The sequence below is a fragment of the Teleopsis dalmanni genome, chromosome 1 (genome assembly GCF_002237135.1).
Source record: "Teleopsis dalmanni isolate 2A chromosome 1, ASM223713v2, whole genome shotgun sequence".
In the NCBI taxonomy this organism is placed as follows: domain Eukaryota; kingdom Metazoa; phylum Arthropoda; class Insecta; order Diptera; family Diopsidae; genus Teleopsis; species Teleopsis dalmanni.
Genome location: NC_051846.1, coordinates 30,596,640 through 30,616,158, shown reverse-complemented (window position 1 = coordinate 30,616,158; position 19,519 = coordinate 30,596,640). Strand labels below are relative to the sequence as shown.

Below are 19,519 nucleotides of genomic sequence, written 5' to 3'. Positions count from 1 at the left end.
TAGTCAAAAATTGGGCTGAATAGATCATGTAACTCGTACCCGTAGCCAGAAATCATATTGAAAGATGTCATGATATTATCTATCAGATTATAATATAAAAAATTTCATTTCAATAATATTTCCCATTTTGAAACAGTCAAGTTTAGTTCTTAATTCCCCTATAATACATGTTACATTGCATTAAGTCGTAAAAAAGATTTGTTCTCATTGAATTCCAAATAATTTAATAAAAGCTCAAATACAAGCTTTCATTCACAGAGGAAGAAAATGTTTAAGAAAGGCGTCAATTTCTGACAAGTACAGAAATATGGATCTATTCGTAAGAACTTATGGTTTATGTGTCAACAGTGTCAATAGAACGACGAAGTGTTAATTTTGAAAACTATATGTAACCCTATAGTAATTTTATTTTTGTAGAAAAGAAAACTATTCGTCAAAAGCGAATAATTCTCAATCACGTTAATGTTAGGTCTTACATATCCGCTTAAGCAAGTAACTTTTTAAGCACTCAAAACAATTAAATAATTAATAGATCCTCCGACCTTTTGGTCCTTTTTGGCACCTAACGATTTCTTCTTATTTCTGCACTTCAAAGACAAACTGTTAGACAAGAGTTTTCATCGGCAGAAGATGTTTATACGATTAGAAACTATTTTTTGGAGATGGCTTAAGCAGAATGGAAGAAATGGTTTATCAAAAGATTCAAAGACATACAGAAGTTTAAAGATCATATAAAAATGAATATGAATAAAACACAATGAAGAAGTACTTCGATGGAAAATTACTATTTTGTTATTATTAGCAAAAAATTTATAATATAAGTAGTTACTATAAATAATTTAATATAAATTGTTACCCTCGTTACGTCACACAAGTAATAAATACCCATATAGAGTACTTCAATTTGAACCAATCTTAACTACTGCTGTGAAGTCTGAACACTCGACAGTAGTGATATATAAACTTAAGATCATGCATATTCGCTATTTTAAATTCGCTATAAAGATGAGATAAGAAAGACTAATAAGTCAAAAAGGCAAAAGATTTGATTAAAAAATTGCAAATCAATAATAATTATATAGGTATACTTATCTATATTATAAAAAAATGTACATTTATTCTTTAATTAAAACTAATGTTAAACTTATTAATTTGTAATTGAAAATCAATTTCTGTAGATAATTCAACTACGTTTGATTTCAATAGATCACAACTTTTCTAACATCGCCAATGTTATTCGTATTGACACACGAGTATGCTTAATGGACCATTAGAAGTTTACTATAGCGAAATGATTATGGTGAGTAAGAAACCGGCACAAGTCTTCACAACAACAACAACAAAAACAATTCTTAAAACGAGTTAACAAAAACAATAACCGAGTGTTATTCAAGTGGCAACAGAATTGTTATGACGCTTTCCGAGATGCTGTGGCGGGAGCATCTTCATTCAGCAAAATTATGAAAAAAAAAATAAAAATAAAAAAATTTAAATATTATTTTTTTGTTTTTTTCGAATAATAATTTTTAAATCGAATTTGATTTGTCAGCTTAGCTGAAAAGCTGATTCGAACATAAACTCAATGTGTTTATTTTCTATATAAGAAGCAGATAAGTTTAGAAACGACATTAAAAGTGAAGAGCTAATAGTAGCGAACGGTTCTATTATCAGATATACTAAGATCATCTGTGAAAAAATCTTGAAATATTTTAAGTGAATTTTTCAAAGCTAAAAAAGTGTAAACATGAAGTGTATTATTTTTAGCGTGTTACTAATGGTTAGTATATTTAATATTACAACAAAAACAAAAAACAATTAAGAATTATTATTTAATAGTATTACTAAATAAACAGTTATAATTACAACAAAACTATACAAATTGACTTGCACAATGTTTATTTGAAGAACTGAGAGATGTGCTTCACGGTTACAAAATCTACATATATAAAAAGAATGCATCTATAAAAAAAATTATATTTAATGCATTATATAATTATATTTGCATTTAATAGTCAGTTAAAAAATTAATTAATCGCTGGTGTTTTGTATATGCAAATCTTACAGTATCACGATATCCGGGTTCTTGAAAAAAAGTGGAATAAATTAATTGAACGATTTTGTGATGTTAATTTCTCCTCCATTTAAACTTGTCTTAACTTCTTTCTATTCAGAGTTTAAATAAATTCGTTCTTAAATTTGTATTTCAAATAAAAATGTTAATTTTTATAAAAAAAAACCTTATTAAGATACAAAAATATGAATGCGTAGTAACTTGACTTAAGATTAATCCAAGGTGTTGAAACTTGTGTTTATTTTTAGTGAGTGATGCAATTTCGTCATGTTCAAAAAATGGAAAACTTTGTCTATTTTGTTGAAATATCCATATATCACTTTTAATACAACTGATTTACTTACATTAAACTAAACAGTTAATATAAATTGATAATAAATTTACATAAAAACCTAAGGCCCGGTCTTATAAGAAATATTCAATTTTAAAATTTTATGTGATTAAAGTTAAATTCCATTTCATAAAACTTTGCCTTAAATTTTTTTAATATTATAACTTAATTAAAATTAAAAAGTAAGACTAAGAGCTTGTAATATTATTAAAAAAAATCGAAAATATATATAGTTATTTTAGTCTACATATAGACACTGAATTTGAAGAAATGCCAAGTAATTCTTACCATTGATCAAATCTGGCACCGAAAAACTAAATGAAATTTGAGTGGCAGCTAACAGCATCAAAAGATGTGAAATAAATTGAAAAAAGTTGTTAACAATTTTGAAAATAAAAGACAAATATGCCTTTGATAGCATTTACGCATAAACAAATAAAAAAATTCCTGCAGAAACCCGTCACATGAACGTTTTCAATATTAAAAACAATATTTTTTAGTTATTTTAAAATATGCTTTGAAATTAAATTATAAAATTCACAACATAAGCCTATATATAGCACATATAATAAATATGTCTCACAAAAAAACACTACTTTAAACTACATTATTTTCTTTTTAATTACAGGCGTTGCCAGCTATTTTATTAGCAGAAAATATATTTAAAATAAATATTACACCTGAAGAGGCACAAGAATTCATCAATAGCGCAAACTTACGTGGACTGAATAATATTGAATATGCACCAAAAACTGGCGAAAATGAACTACCAGAAGCACGCAATGAAAAAGGTGAATTCGTTTATATGGGACGTGTAATCGATCATCCTGAAGATTATGTTGAAGAACATTATGATGCACATCAATATCATGGTCAAGATGGTTTGGGTCAATACATTTATGGTTACAAAGACTGGAATCAAGGTAAAAATGAGAAAAAAGATGAAAGCGGCACAGTAACAGGCACATACAAATATGTTCAACCACATGGACGTGACTTTATTGCCAACTATTATGCTGATCATACTGGTTTCCATGTTGAAGACAATCGTCCAGCTCATTTAAAATCACCAGCTACTAAGACTCCAGCTGTTTTGAAAGCTGAAGAGGAACACTTCAAATTGTGGGGAGAATTAGCTGCTGCTGCTGGACACAATCCCGATCCATATGCACCTGAATATCAACAAGAAAGTCGTAATGTACCACAAGAACCAGCATATAAGGAATATGTACATGAAGAGAAACCATATGTACCTGGTCCAGATGAGCAAGGTCCACCAAGAGGTTTCTTCTACGCATTCGATTACAATGTACCACTCCTACGCAACAAACAGGAACGTGCCGAATTGGAACAATTGCGTGCTATCAACAACAAAGATGAATAACTCAATTATGTACCACAATTGTTGTATATAAAATGAGTTTGTTTTCGTATTCCTTTAAGTGTATTTCGTAAAAGGCTTTTATTTATTAAGTCGAATTAATAATTTATTATTACAATTATACCTCATATTTATTGTTTAATATAAAATAAACACAATTTCCATATAACAAAAAATTTAAGAATTTTATTATTTTCACCTGTTCTACTGCATGGTTTCATATTTTTCTTCCATTTTTGTACTATGTATGTACTACTTCATGTCTATAAAATAGTTCTTATGGTGCATTTACATGAGATATTAAAATGCCTTTAATCTTTAAATATTAAAAAACTTTCCTCTATTACGCTAATTTTTCCTTGATATATTTTGGAAAAATTACATTATTTTATTGGGATACCATATCCCAATATGTTTCTGCGGCCCTTCAATCTGCAGAGTAATTTGTATTAGCCCGCAAACGTATCTGTTCTGGACTCCCCTGCCTTAAGCTAAGAAAGGCAAAAACTATTTTACCAGAGAGTGGTAAAAAACACATTATTATCTAAAAAATGGCTTGTGCAAACAGCCATTTTCATGTAATATCATGTAATTATTTGTTCGATTAAAGACAATACAAATAATATACTAAAAATTTACAAAACTCGACTTAAAAAGTATAAGAAATTTATAATTGCAAAATCAGATAATTTAATTTAATAGAGGTGTAAAAGAAGAACGGGTCTGTAAATCATGTAATGTAATTGTAATACTCCACTGAGCCTCAGTTATATTAATATCAAATATAATCTGTAGTAAGCTTTCTTTGATGTATTTTTTATATCATCAATGACATTCTTAAGATGTTAATAAATAAATAGATTTCCTTAAGAAGCATGTAGATGAACTGTATAACGAATAGTCAGACTTTATTGTTAGTTTTTATAACGCATAGTGAAAATACTACCCAATTACATTTTAATTTTGGGTGACTAGATTGGCAGAAACGAAAATTGTCAATACAAAAACTTGTCTGAATCTATTTGTACCTATTATATATGACTACTCATTGAGGTCATAAAACTAAAAAACGGAGCGATATAGAAAAAGACAGGAAAATGAGATGCGAAGAAAGTAAAAGAGAGAAAGGGAAAGCAAGAATAAGAGAGAACAGAGCGAAAAAGAGAGCAAGAGGGAGACCCAAAGAGATGGAGAAAGTGAGAAAGAGAGAGAAAGAAAAATAGGTGTAATGTAGCTTTTACAATTCTAAGGCACTCCGTCATCTTCACTCTGTTATAAACTTTCTGAAAAATACAGTATTACACAGTTTCAATCCAAAACAATAAACCCATATTTATTCTAAATAAATAATAGAAGAATGTATAGACGTCGACAGATATACCTTTATTACACAGACCAGAGGTGGCAAAAAAAAATACAAAAATAAAGACTACTAAACAATAAAAATTAATAAAAAATAAATAAAGAAAAATGATAATAAAATGGAAATAAAGTAAAATAAAAATAAGAAAAATCGAGTGATAATAAAATAAAAATAAAAAAAAAAAAAACAAAAATAAAATAATATAAATTAAATATAAATAAAATAATTAAAATATATTAAATTAAATAAAAATAAATAACATAAAAATAATAAAAATAAATAAAAAGTAAAACATAATAAAGAAAATAAAGAAATTAAAATTAAAATAAATAAAAATAAAATAAACAAAAAGAAAACAAAAATAAATAATATAAATTAAAATATAATAAAAATAAAATAATATTAATTAAATAAACATAAAATAATTTAATATAGAAAAATAAAATAATATTAAATTAAATAAATATTAAATTAATATAAATAAAATATAATACTATATAAACCAAAATAAATTAAATTATTTATCAAAAAAAATTCAAAAAAAAATTAAAACAAATTTAATAAAAAAATTAAATTAAAATAAAATAAATGACATTTACTTGACATTTGTGGCACATAACATAAGACTGAAAAGTTTTCGGAAAATTCTCATTTAAAATTCGCGCGCTGTATATTTTTCGATATTTTAAGTTTATGTAGTTTGGCAGCACTGTCCTTAATTACTATGCCAAAAATGAGCTCGATCTGTCAGACAGTTCGTTTACGGCAGCTGTTGAAACCAGTTCACCTCAGTAGTGCGTTGCGAAATGTCTTCGACGGTCGTACGACCGTCCTGGAAGGCTTTGTACCACTCATAAACTTGAGTTTTCGATAAAACTGATTCCCCATAAGCCTTTTGTAGCATTCGCAACGATTCTGCACACGAAATTTCGTTCGAAACACAAAATTTGATGCAAACTCTTTGTTCAATATTTTTTTCCATTGTTTTTTTCGCAACGCCCTACTGAGGTGAACTGGTTTCAACAGCTGCCGTAAACGAACTGTCTGACAGATCGCGCTCATTTTTGGCATAGTAATTAAGGACAGTGCTGCCAAACTACATAAACTTAAAATATCGGAAAATATACAGCGCGCGAATTTTAAATGAGAATTTCCTAAATAGCATTACTTGGCATTTGTGGCACATATATCCAAAGTAAGGTGGTAGGTAATGTTCGTATTTATTAGCTTCTTGAAATATATTTACATACATATTAATTATTTTATAGAAACAGCGTTGATTTTTTTTTTTGTAAACTTTTCTGTTAAACTCTATACGTTGGTAATATAGAAAATGGAAACATATGTCTTTCCATAAGATTTTTTTTTGGTTTCTTGGAATCAGGTCAAGATTAACCTCTATATGATAATAAATAATGTTTCAGTTTAAAAGAAGTTTTCAATTTGATAAAAAACATGTGATAAAGAAAAATTCTGTACTTTAGAATTTGAATTATATATATAGTACTTATATAGTAAATATATCGTGTAGTTTATAAATTAACAGCAAAATGTATACTTTACATTTTTTAGTTTAATATTCATATAATTTGATATTTATAGTTCCGTTAAAGCAAAAAAAAAGCTAATAACGTAAATGACTCGCTAAAAATCTAGCTCTGATAAATAGTTTAAAATAGTCTCTCACTGGTATTGTCATGAAAACTTATTAAATAAAAATTATTAACTTTAATGTGCAATGATTTCACATTTCTGAATAAAGAGATATGTATATTAAATTTAAATCAATTATCACTCTATTTATTTATGCCTTTTTTTATTGGCATTCTTATTTCATTTTGAAAATGTTATGAGTACATGAATTCCCCAAAAAATTGCGAACCAGTTCTAAAAAAATTCTGTAATCTTTATTTTAAGCTGATTATCAAAAAATATATTAAAATCAAAATAAAATGAATTTATTAATATTTAAACGTAATAACAATGCACTAAAAATCATTACTTAAGTTCCGAACAGTTAATGGAATCTCTTAAAAAAAATTTAATTTATAGCACGACAAACATATATATTATAAATTAATTATTATTTAAAATAAAAAAAAAAAAATGCATACAATAACCAGTAAAAAATTTGATTTGATTATAAATAATTTTTGTATAATTATTTAATATATAATACAACTTCAAATCAAATCAAAAAATTAAAAATGAATATATCATAAATTTAATATCATTTCTATCTGCAAAGTTATAAATTGTACAATACGGAAGGTTTCCATTTCTTTAGCTTTATTGTAGCAGATACCATGTATCTATAAATACCAACGTTTATGTTATATATCATAAATAAATCAGAAAAGAACTATTTTATGGTTTAAAATTATAAATAATATCGGCAATATAAAAACCAAATTACAAAAATTATGTTTTGGCTGTCAGTTATTTGAATTGTATAATAAGTATATCATATTATCAAAATTACCCTTTCAATAACTTCGATTAATAGATCGATATATAGATTTGATTGAAAAGCATGTTTTTTCCTAACCATTACTTCTTATTTCCATTAATATAAGGCATTCTTTATAAAATGATTTATGTTCTCTTTTTAGAGAAGAGTACTATCCTTTCTTAACAGACTAGTGATTCCATAACTAGTGCGTTCCGTTTTTACGACCTACATCAATTTTGTCAAAGTCATTTCAAGTACACCACGTTTGTTTTGCACTTGATGGGAATGTACATATATTGCACCCCAATCTAAGTTCTTGATTTTATATTTTTGAACATTTCAATAATAATTGTTAAGTAATACTTTCTATATATATATCTTCCAAAGATTTATTTCATAGGATTTACATACCTGAATTAAGTATTTAAAAATATAGTGTATCAAAAATTTCTAGAGAATGCTATTTCTGATTTCGAGTATATGTATAACGCTTGTTTAAACTTAATCTGAGTTTTATGAATTTTACCTTTCAAGTAGTTTAATGCCTTGGGTTTATCTAAGTAGATTAGTGACTTCACATATCTCCACAGAAAATTATCCTAAAGTGCTGATATTATACGAATCGGGGTTGTGTTTTTCATTATGATAATACCATTGTACTGAACTTACACGAGGGTCTTGATTGAATTTTAGCTGTTATTTCAAATTATTCTTGATCTCGATAATAAAACAAGTTCAAATCATGATTATTTATATGGGAATTTTAACAGGTGAATATAATTATATCGTTGATTTTAACTTGGACAGTTCAACGTAGTACAGTATTGATTGTGTCCCGTTCTATGTGACTTATTGCGCTACATTACCAGTATTTGATTTGACAACATGTTAAGTCAGTTGTCATGGAATTATAGCGCTCTCTGTACACCATAACGATATGAAGGACAAAAATTCACACCACAGTCTATTTATAAAGACATTTATTACATATTACCTGTGGTGTTTTGTACAGTCTATTGTTTATATTTTTTAATATATAAATTTTAGTTTAAAGCAGTGTTTTTGAAACTGCCGTTTCATTGTTTATTGAATTTTTGAATTCAATAATATTTATATTTTGGAACGATATTAGTACTTACAAAACACTTTTTAATATTTTTTGGCTGCGTAGTACCTCCTTTTGGGTACAGTAACAGTGGTTCTCAGGACTTTGTATCATATCGTTTGATAATAGATTTGAGAGTTGAAATTAAGAGATTGAAGAGGTAAAACTACAAATTTATTTCTTTTTATGATTAAATGTTTGAAGTTGATCATATTGTAGACTTTACTGATGTCAATATATTTATAAGTAATTTACTACTCTTAAAGTTCACTCTAATGAGAAGTTAACTTTAAAAGATGAACTAATTTACAAAAACGCTTCTAAACGTTCTAACCAACAGGTGACAGAATATTGTCAACATGAAAGGAAATATTTTATTTCCTTCCAGCCGCACTGAAATTTAAGACGCAATATTTTTAGCAAGTAAAGCTTAACTCTGAAGGTTTTTAAGAGCATGATTGCTGCTTCACATGTTTTCTTTGGTAAGCTGCGAGAGTATGTTTGCAACTCTAAATGTTATGTTCTTATTGTTATAAGAAAAAACAATTACAATTAGTGCTGTAATACTCTTTCAACTAATGACAGAGTTTTGGAAAAAAGCGTTTGTTTAATAAAAGGGTTAATAATTTTTTTTTAATTATACTCATTAAACATATTTTTCAATACAGAAATGATCGCTCCATTTTTCATTTTAGCCTAAATGTATGCAATATCGTTACGATTTATTTAGTAAAAATTGCTATAATACTTATGAATAGAGTTCTAAGACTTTCAATTAGTTTAGACATAAACCTTAAAATTATGGTCTTGGATACAACCACGGTTGCCACTTATGGTACTTTAGTACCAAAATTGGTACTTTTTTTTCCGTTTGGTACTCTGGTACTCATGTTCAAAAAATGGTACATTTTCGGCGACCCAACTTTATTGTGGATATTTTCAATTAATTTTTTTTATAAATGTAACTTGTATTGTTTTACACTTTTTGTACATTTTATATAAATTGTATTTTCTTATAAAAAGACAATAGAAAAATGTTGGACCTTTTTTTACAGAAATGGTACCTTTTTAAACCAATTTTGGTACAGAAAAAAATTTTCAAGTGGCAACCGTGCGAACAACCATAAGGTCAGCTTATACCTACTTTCAATTTTTTATTTCTTTAGAATTAAATTAATTGTTACAATATACATTACAATTTTAGAAGTAGATATACTAATTCTAGGTTTAGCAAAACCTAACTTCATGCTTTTACCACAATAATTGCTGTATTGGGATTCCATTGTAGGTAAAAGTACCTAATGCTTTCGATCATTGTAGAACGTACCTTTTGTTCAAAAAGTATCCGGATTTTGTTGTTTGTGAACTACTCCTTAATTAATAGACCTTTTTTGAAAAAGTTTTTATGTTTTGTTATGTTGGTACACCCTTTCTTGACAATATGGTACAAATTTGAGCGCCATCTGTCAATTAGTTTACAGCAGCTGTTAATGTGAGACTACCTCAAGTGCATTTAGCGATTTTTACTATGGAAAATTCTTGTTGTACGCGATTTTTTGGCCAAACACGGCACCACTGTCATCGCTTAGGCACCATGTGCGCCAGATCTATATCCGTGCGACTTTTTCCTGTTCCCGAAACTCAAATTGCCCCTTCGTGGTAAGCGTTTTGAGTCCATTGAATCGATAAAAGAGAATTCTCTAAAGAAACTAAAAACCATACCTTCATGGACCTATGAAAAGTGTATGGAAGATTGGGTTAAGCGTTGGCATATGTGTATCGCTTCAGAAGGACCATATTTTGAAGGAGATAAAATAAATTTGGAATAAAATTTAAATTTGTGTGTTTTATTTATAAAATCCGAATACTTTTTGAGCAGAAGATAACATAAGCGTAAACATGGCGTTTCACATGAGGCTGTAGTTACCGTTCGTTAGTTTGTTGACATTATTATTGCATTATTAAAAGATGATTCATAGATCATACAAGACAAAATTTAATAAATATTATTTATTACAATATTTTCTAGCAACAAATATTAATTATGTTATTGCATTAGTCTTAGCTTGAATACATTATTAGCTTGACTGTGAGCTAGCACTATTTAAGTTCCAGTTTTGTATATATGTACTCTATAATCTTTCATGGTAACAAACGATATAACTTTAAGATATTGCATCATATTTGAATATTATGATATTTTATTACAATAAGAATGAGAACAAAAGATTTTACTTACGTGAACAACACCAACAAATTGTAATCAGAAATATACATCCCTCAACTGTATGTGTCATGTTCGTTTAATGACGTTGTTTGCCGTAGATCTGAAAATAAACAATTGTTATTATTATTTCAAATTAATAATAAATTAGCAAACTTGCTATCACTGTACTGGTGTAGTTGGTATGATGAGTAATACTATCTTTCGATGTGGTTTCATAAATGGTTGATTTACTTCAGTCATTTCAAAATCAGTTCATTGACTCTAAAAATTTAATTGACCTAAATTAAAAATGGGCTGGAATTTATCAAGTTGGATATTAGGATGTCTTTAACAGCTGTTATCATATTGACTTCACATCTGACGATGAGCTGAGTGTCTTTTGTTTAGTTGGAATCGGTTTGTACCGTAAAAGATCGACCCTCGTCGAATTGCCTTAATATATTACGAGGCTACACTCCGTACGTATTCCAATCTAATCAAGAGGAATTGTATTGTGCATCATTATAACTTGGGGACCCACAGACTGGGTCACTATAATAATGCATTTGAAGTTTTGATACTTACTCATATGTTTACCTCCCTATATGCAGTAGACCTTACTAATGTTAAACTAAACAACTCAGTTTCAAGACTTTTTAATAATAATAACAGTTCAATAAAAAATATAAATATTTGGATTGAGTTGTTTTTGAAAAAAAATTCTTTTACTATTTTTGCCTAAGGAAATCAAATAGTTGTTTCTAAACTCAATTTTTAAACTGAAAAAAAAAAATTTATTTGCTTAATTATTTTTATATTGCTTTACTTACTGTTCTGACCAAGTACTTTACTTATACATTTCTTCATTAATGAGAAAAATAAAAATTTTTAATTAATTGTTTTTTAAAACTGATTTTTATTTTCAGTTTAAATATAAAAATTGTATACATAGATATTTAAGTTTCAAATTAAATCTAATTATTGCTATTTTACAAATTTTGTATACGTAATTAATATATATATATATATTTTATATGTATTATATTTTTATATTGTTTATTTTATACAGTTACATTAAACGTAGTTTTTATATAAATTATTCGAAATCTAAACTCCTCAAAATTTAAGTCTAAAATTTTGTAATAAATTTTTAGTCAATTATTTTTTATATATATTTAAGTTCGTATTTTATTTCTTTTGTTACAATTTTTTTTTAATTTTTAGTTTTTATTCACGACAGAATCTTAACAGCTTGAAAAATTGCTTTCATATTTTTGTTTCTTACTCTATATATTTTTTTAAAATTAGTTTATTTATTCTTTTAATATAGAAAAGTAAAAAAAATTCAATCTATAGGGTTGTAAGGTTGTAACATATTGATTGTAAATTAATATAATTACAAAAAGACGTTTGTAATCATATTTAACTAATAAACAAACTTCTTAAAAAAATGATGTTCCGAAATAAATTAACACGATTTATAGGCATTAATATATGATGTTATTTTTTAATATAATTTTTAATATTAAGTACATTATTTTGTTATTATTATTTTATTTTAACATAAAAATCTTTCATATAAAATTTATTATAAAATCAAATTAATTTACAATTTGCGGTAAAAAATTCCATCAAGAATGAAAAATATAATTGTGGAACTAATATAAATACATAATTTAAAATTAACAATAAAATTTAGAAAATACACAATTTCGGCTATAAACTTAATATTATAAAATTCATTAAATAAAATCACAATAAATATTTTTTTAATACAAAGTAAGATCAAATTTAAGTAATTCAAATGGCTTTTCGTTTACATGCACAATTAATTTAAATATAAAATTTTTTTTGTCATTTTGAGTGCATATATGCCACATAAAAATAATTTTATTTTTTTACATTTTTTACATTAAACCAATTTTGGATTTTAGTTACTATAAAAAGGGCACATACATAAACCATTCAAATTTTCGGCAGTCTGTTTTTTTAGATCTATTGTTTTAGCTGATTACTGGCAGTTAATTATTTTTCTTTTATAAAAATTATTTTTTAAGCTTTCAAACTTTCAAATATAAATTGGCAAATATTTATAAATACTATTTTGAGACACATATGGTATTAATATTTTCAGAACAGTTGAATATTATTATACATTAAATATGAGACAATTCAAAAATAATGGAATCTTTGAATATTTATCGTAAAATAGGAAGAAACCAACTTTTAATTTTGTCAATCAAATATATCTAGCATTCAATTCGTTCAATTCGTTATATTATGTTAGTATCTTTAAATCAATGATGCTCTCTCTAAAATTCCCGATAATTTAATATTTTTAAGTATGGCACAACACAACAGTAATGAAGATTCCATATATGAGGAGAGCCGTGAAAGATCTCGCTGATACACTGTCATCAAATGTGCTAAAAGCAATGAATCAACCTTGTAACGACCCAATTTTATTTTTTTCAATAAAATTAGGACTACAAAATACTGCCAGACCCTAAATTATTTGTCCAAACGATGAACATACAAAACATTTGCAGACAGCAGAGAAAAATGATAAACAGGCAAAAACAATTTTAGTAAATAAAATGTGACAAAACAATAGGCATGGAATCAAGTCGTAAATAACCAAAAACAATTTCTGCAAATAAAAAAAAAATGCACATTACGCGTAAACAAATAAACAATTCCAGTATATAGCAGCACTCAAAGTGTCGTCAAGACTGAATAAAAGGGCGCACAAATCTGGAATCGATGTTTTGTTGAAATCATCTTTTGACTGGCGCTTTGGTACTATCATCGCGGAACGAGGCACATTTTTTTTTATCATAGTTGTAAGAGGCACAATTCACCATCAAAACACGGTGCAGTCATTTTAGCCAAGGGAAAGCAATACTGAAATCTTAGCACGCGCAGAGTACCGGTCTGGGAGTTTTAATAGTTGCCAGACAGAGAAACTTCATAGAAGGCTCTAATAGTACTCTATGAAAGTCTTATGTCAATGGTACTGTCTGATACGTGACTATGGCGTTAGTCTGAGAAGAAGGAGAACCGACAAAAACTACGCCAAGAAACAAACGGGTAATTAGACAGAAAACGGAATTCTGGTAAGCACGTTCCAATATATACCTATATATGTTTTTTGTGTATCAAATAATTATTTTGTGTGCTATGCGAAAGATGCATTAGCATTAAATAAGGTCTTTGTTGACGAATCAACAAAAAATTAAGAACTAGGTCATGAGTTAATCGCTCACACCTGTTGCTTAATTTCTTGGTTGACGAATCAACAAAAAGTAAAAATTAGGTCATAAGTAAAGCATTCGCAACTATTGCTTATTAAGCAATTTGTGCGAATTAAGCAATAAGTTATTTTATTTATTGTATGTTTTGCAATTACGGTTGCATTTTATTTTGTATAAAAGAACAAATCAATTTAAATAAAATCAGTTGTTGAAAGTAAATCAACGTCTCACCAATCTTTTATTGTTTCCCCCCACCAGTGGTAAGGGACATAAAGATTGTTAATGAACATTCTTGTTCATTTTTGGTAGAAAATAATCGCCAAGATTTTTAATGATATATTAAAAAAGGATTGAATTCACTTCTAGAACCGTTATTTCGTTAAATTACAATAATATTTTTGAACAATATTAATTACTTCAAAATCACATGTCAATCATCTATCTAATAATCTAAACGACTAAAAGTCTGTTTGAGGGGTCTGTTTTCACTTAATATTGACTAATCAATCCTATATTCTGTAATAAAGAAATATAGCTATACATATTTATTATAGATATATTAATATATTACCTGAATAGCAATGTAAGCACGATTGCAACTTTTTAATACCATTTAAAAATACCATTTAGTACCATTTAGATGAAGGACTACTATTTTTATGTACGAACGACATCTCTATTTGAAAAAAATATCCTTCAATGGCATTCCATTTTCTTCAAATAAACACGTATAAATTTGTAATCAAGAGCAAAACATATTTAATTCTTTACTAATGAGTACAAAATATGCGATTGAAGTACTCTAACACTTAAAACTAAAACTTTTAAAATCCTACCGAGCTAACAAAAAAATATGGATATGTAATATCTAAGAGTTTTTAAGAATCATTGGGTCTATATTGTAAAGACACTTGCTAACACGGACGACCTAAAAAAATCAGAGTTCCACAATTTCCGGAAATATTTAATTCTTGAAAATTCGCTTAATTCGCTGTAATTAACTAAACCTCTTTTGCTATGATTATTAAACAATTTTAACACGTTTTCAATAAAACAATTGCATCCAGGGCAATATTCGGGCTAAACAAATTCTTTTAATTCTTAATTTTTACAGAATTTTCAAAAAAGTTTTTAAAGTATAAATATTACTTATTCGAATTTTAAAACAATTATTTCATTTTAATTATATAAGGTGTAAATACCATATTCAATCTGTGGTATTTCAGAAATGTAAATAGACATCGATCTAAAGTAAGATTCGGTCAAATATAACATACTAAAAGGTCATAACCATATACCATATACGTTCAAAAGCCAGATACTCATATCCTCACTACAATATTTTTTATACCTTTACTTACTATTTCTTACTTACTCTTGGTACACCGTAATTGGCCACAACTATTAATGAGTAAAGATACTTAATGACACTAACCTGGGTGTAAAGAAATGAGCAATGAGTGAAATTAAAAATAAAGAAAAAAATTAATTTTATAACGGACCATATTACTTCCGCAATACCTTCGAATAAAACCATATTCAAGTAAAGAAATTATGGAACTGAATTTCGTCGCAATCTAATATGAAGAAATAATGTCCATCAGAGGAACTGGAAACACCAATAAATGAAGTGTCCTTTGAAATATCGATGCCTGTGTCAAAGTGAAGTGTAATTTAAATTTAAAGAAAATGTTAGCAGGACCCGTCTGTACAGGATGTAATATTTCTTTGGATAACATCCAATGAGCAACAACAATTGTTCAGTTTATTAACATTTTTAATATGGTAATGACTTTCAAATATTTCAATACTACATAATTAAAGAAAACTATTAATAATGCTTAATTTGCATTAAATTACATTTTTCAATTATATATTTTCTATAAAAAAACTTAAATTAATGACAAAATGTTTTCTTATTTATTTATTTATTGTGATTTGTTTCGTTTATCAGGCAAAGGACAATTACGCCAATGGCTGAGAATCAAAAACAACTTCTCCTATCGGTAGGTAGGTATGGTTGCATGTGCATTGTGCACCTGAACAGTGAGTTGAGTTGCAACAAACTCCCAGTACACGTGATATGTAGAGGCTTGAACATGACAGAAACCTCGGATTTCTTACGTATTTTATTCGATTTTGTACAAAAAAGGCTTTGAATATTATTCATTTTTACATTTTTTACATATAAAATACATAACATACTCTCATAAATAATAATCTTTTACTTTCTAGATTTTGCTTCTTACATAAACGTATAAACGTATTAACGCATAAACGCATTACCGCATAAACGTATAAACGAAACCTAATAAAATATTGAGACACTCGCAATGGAGATACTCACATTTAAATAAATTTTTATAAAAATAATAAATATAAACCTTTGATTGCTATTTATATATCTTTTAATTTCAGTTTCACATAATCCTTTGCGCTTTCTTTAAAAGAAAGCAGAAGTCAGTAATTTTTTATTCTATTTCGCTAATAATATTTTATTTTTATAAAATGTTTAAGTATTTAACATGAATAATTTAATTGTAGTTAAGTAACAACGTTTAAACTAATTTTTGTTCAGGTTATTTGTAATCGCAAATAAAAATAAATACTCGTACGAATGGTCGGTTTTGATTTTCTAGTTCATAACTTCCTCATCATAAGCTGCATTAACATAGATATCCGCATTCTCATCCGGACAAGGTAGAATCCTCAAAAACTGTTTATCTGCTTCTTAGTAATTTTGTAATTTGCAATCCTTGTGCTAATAATGATTATTTATTTTTAATATAATTTTTACTTTTTCTAAATTTTAGGTATGTGTTTGTGTGTTTGTATGGATGTGTTGCTTTGTATTGATCCCCCGATTGATTATTTTTTCATTTCTTCAAAGTTCTACTTGGAATGTCTGGGTTGGCTTAGGAGGTGAAATGAATGGATTGGTGCTGTGTAGTGGTGCTTTGCCTTGGGGAACTGGTAAGTCTGGCGATAGTGGTTTTGTTACGTTAGCAACCCATTCTGCGTCAAAGAGGTCTACAGCGTTTGGTGCTGAGCTTAACGATTGTGCTCGACCGGTTGCAGCAATATGTGGAGCACGTTTAATTGGTACTGGTGAAATACTTTTGACTACTTGACCATACCAATGATCAGCACATACAGTCATTGTTGCTGGCGCTGCTATTGTTGTTGTTGGTGGTGTTAATATTGCAACGGCATTTGTTGTTGGCGTTATAACTGCTTGAGATGTCGTTTCAGTTGAATTCATTGGTGGCGAAGTTCTGGAAACTGGCGAAATGGAGGAAATTCGCGGCGTTACTTGTGCAGTAGGTGTACTATTAGTGCTGCTTATTCCAGTAGCAATATACCCATAACTGTTTGATATTATAGGCGATGCAGTAACTATTTTCTGTTGTTGTTTTTCAGCTGCAATAATATTCTGATTAATACTTAAATTATTATTGAAATTAATATCGTCTTCAGTGCCAATCAATGTGTCTGTTTGTGTTAGTAATGACAAGCCTTGGCTCAGCTCTTGACATAGCTGACTTACTGTATCAACTGTTGTACTACTATCGATTTCTGTATCAAGTCTTGCTTTAGCCGGTGAGACTTCTGTTATAGGTGAAACACCACGATTGGGAGTAGTTAAAGCAAGTGTGTTGGTATTAGCTGTTAAGAATGCTTTTTGCCGCTCTGCATTGGACGGAAGATCATTAATACGCAACGACATTTGTCGTTTGAAAGGCGACTGACTACCGATTGTGCTGAAGGCTCGAAATGAACCCTGCCTTTCTAGCATAGATGGTGTAGCATGAGGCCTTTCAATGGCAAAAGGATTGTATGGCTTTGCCTGTGGCTGTGGAGGAACTGCCACTGAAGGCGTATCGACACTACGTTCATTACTTGCCAAACGTTCAGTTAGTGTTTGCTGACGAAATGAGCCAGTACGTGTAAAAGTTGCACTTTTTGCATCAAATGTCATTGTTACACCACACTCCTTATCGTGACGTTGTTTACGTTCCAAACAAACGGCAAACGCACAACCAACAGCATGCGATAGACGTTCACAAATGTCCTTGCATGAAAGAAAACCATGACACATCCAACGACGAGTAGTACCATCTCGGCATATATAGCTAAATCCACGTTCATGATTACGATCTGGCGCACAAAAACTCACTTTCTCAATGGTCTGGTCGACAATAAGACCTTTCGTTTCATCATCGACTACACGCAAACCATCCCCACTTACATGAAGCATGCCACGAACAGGACGACGACGGGAATTCCTTAAAACTTTCAGGGCCTCCTCGCAAGCTGGCATGCCGCGCGATTCGAATACCTCAACACAACCTAAATATTTTACAGGTAATGAACATGTTGCTGAACGAACAGCTTTTTCATCTGCTTGCCATTGATGTGGTTTCGATGATTCTGGTACCCGATCCTTTCTTCGTCGAAATGAATCACGAAAAGATCGTTGCAAACAATCCATTTTCTTTGGTTTTTTATTGGGGAATCCGACTGTCTAATTAAAACAAAGCATTGTGATGGCCCTAGCGGGTGTTGACACTATGTGATTTCTGCCCAATGCTCTGAATGTCAAAGTGAAAAAATTCAAGTAAGCGCGGGTAAACGGCGGGAGTAACTATGATTCTCTTAACCTTCGGGAACTGATTCTTAAGAGATCATGGAAGTGCCTACATCACACCTCTTCGTGGTGCCTGCCAGTAACGATCATGATGAATGGTCGGCTAAGTTGATGAGGCCTAGGATGTTCTCATGGGTTGCCATCGCTGAACATCCTTAATCACTTGGTACAACTACAAATAACAATATAGTTACGGGCCTGGATAACCCGACGTCAATGGTACCTGCCACTGACAACCAAGTGACAATAAGAATTGATGAAACACCGAACGCATCTAGTGTGTATCGGTGTCATTTCTGCGACCGATCTTTCTCGACTAAGTCAGGAAGAGGCGTCCATGAAAAAAGAAGACATCCAGATGTGTTGGATGAAGTTCGTGTCTCCGCGCAACAACAGGCCAAAGTTCGCTGGACCGAAGAGGAAATGCGCATTCTTGCACGAGCCGAAGTGGACCTAGTTAAGAGTGGTGTTCGTTTCAGTAACGTGGAATTGGCTAAACTCTTTCCAAATCGTTCACTCGAAGCTATTAAGAAAGTGAGGCAAAAGGATAGCTTTAGGCAGTTTGTTAACGACGGTTTGATCGTAACACCCGTCGTAACTATTGTTCCGATAGCTCATCCGGCTGAGACCGAAGTACAAGCAATGTCGCTTCCAGCTTCACCCGTAAATGATGCATTAAAGTCTATTATGGAGAATGCGCTGTACCTA

The 19,519-nt window shown here is 29.1% G+C and overlaps 2 protein-coding genes across 2 annotated transcripts; one reads left to right on the top strand and one right to left on the bottom strand.

Moving 5' to 3' along the window:
• The first annotated feature begins 1,647 nt into the window (after positions 1 to 1,647).
• LOC119668547 lies at positions 1,648 to 3,931 on the top strand. Its single transcript, XM_038078089.1, has 2 exons — positions 1,648 to 1,777; positions 3,031 to 3,931. Exons 1-2 carry the CDS (start codon positions 1,745 to 1,747, stop codon positions 3,784 to 3,786), a joined length of 789 nt encoding a protein of 262 aa, XP_037934017.1. The 5' UTR covers positions 1,648 to 1,744; the 3' UTR covers positions 3,787 to 3,931.
• A 12,816-nt stretch (positions 3,932 to 16,747) lies between these two features.
• On the bottom strand, positions 16,748 to 18,681 carry LOC119668246 (protein numb-like). Its single transcript, XM_038077693.1, has one exon. It carries the CDS (start codon positions 18,653 to 18,655, stop codon positions 17,048 to 17,050), a length of 1,608 nt encoding a protein of 535 aa, XP_037933621.1. The 5' UTR covers positions 18,656 to 18,681; the 3' UTR covers positions 16,748 to 17,047.
• Positions 18,682 to 19,519: the final 838 nt, after the last annotated feature.

Bases quoted from the DNA above. Each gene is read 5' to 3' on its own strand.
- LOC119668547 (XM_038078089.1), top strand. From the start codon at position 1,745: ATGAAGTGTATTATTTTTAGCGTGTTACTAATG. The intron at 1,778-3,030 runs GTTAGTATATTT...TTTTAATTACAG, and splicing joins TTTTTAGCGTGTTACTAATG to GCGTTGCCAGCTATTTTATT.
- LOC119668246 (XM_038077693.1), bottom strand. From the start codon at position 18,655: ATGGATTGTTTGCAACGATCTTTTCGTGATTCATTTCGACGAAGAAAG.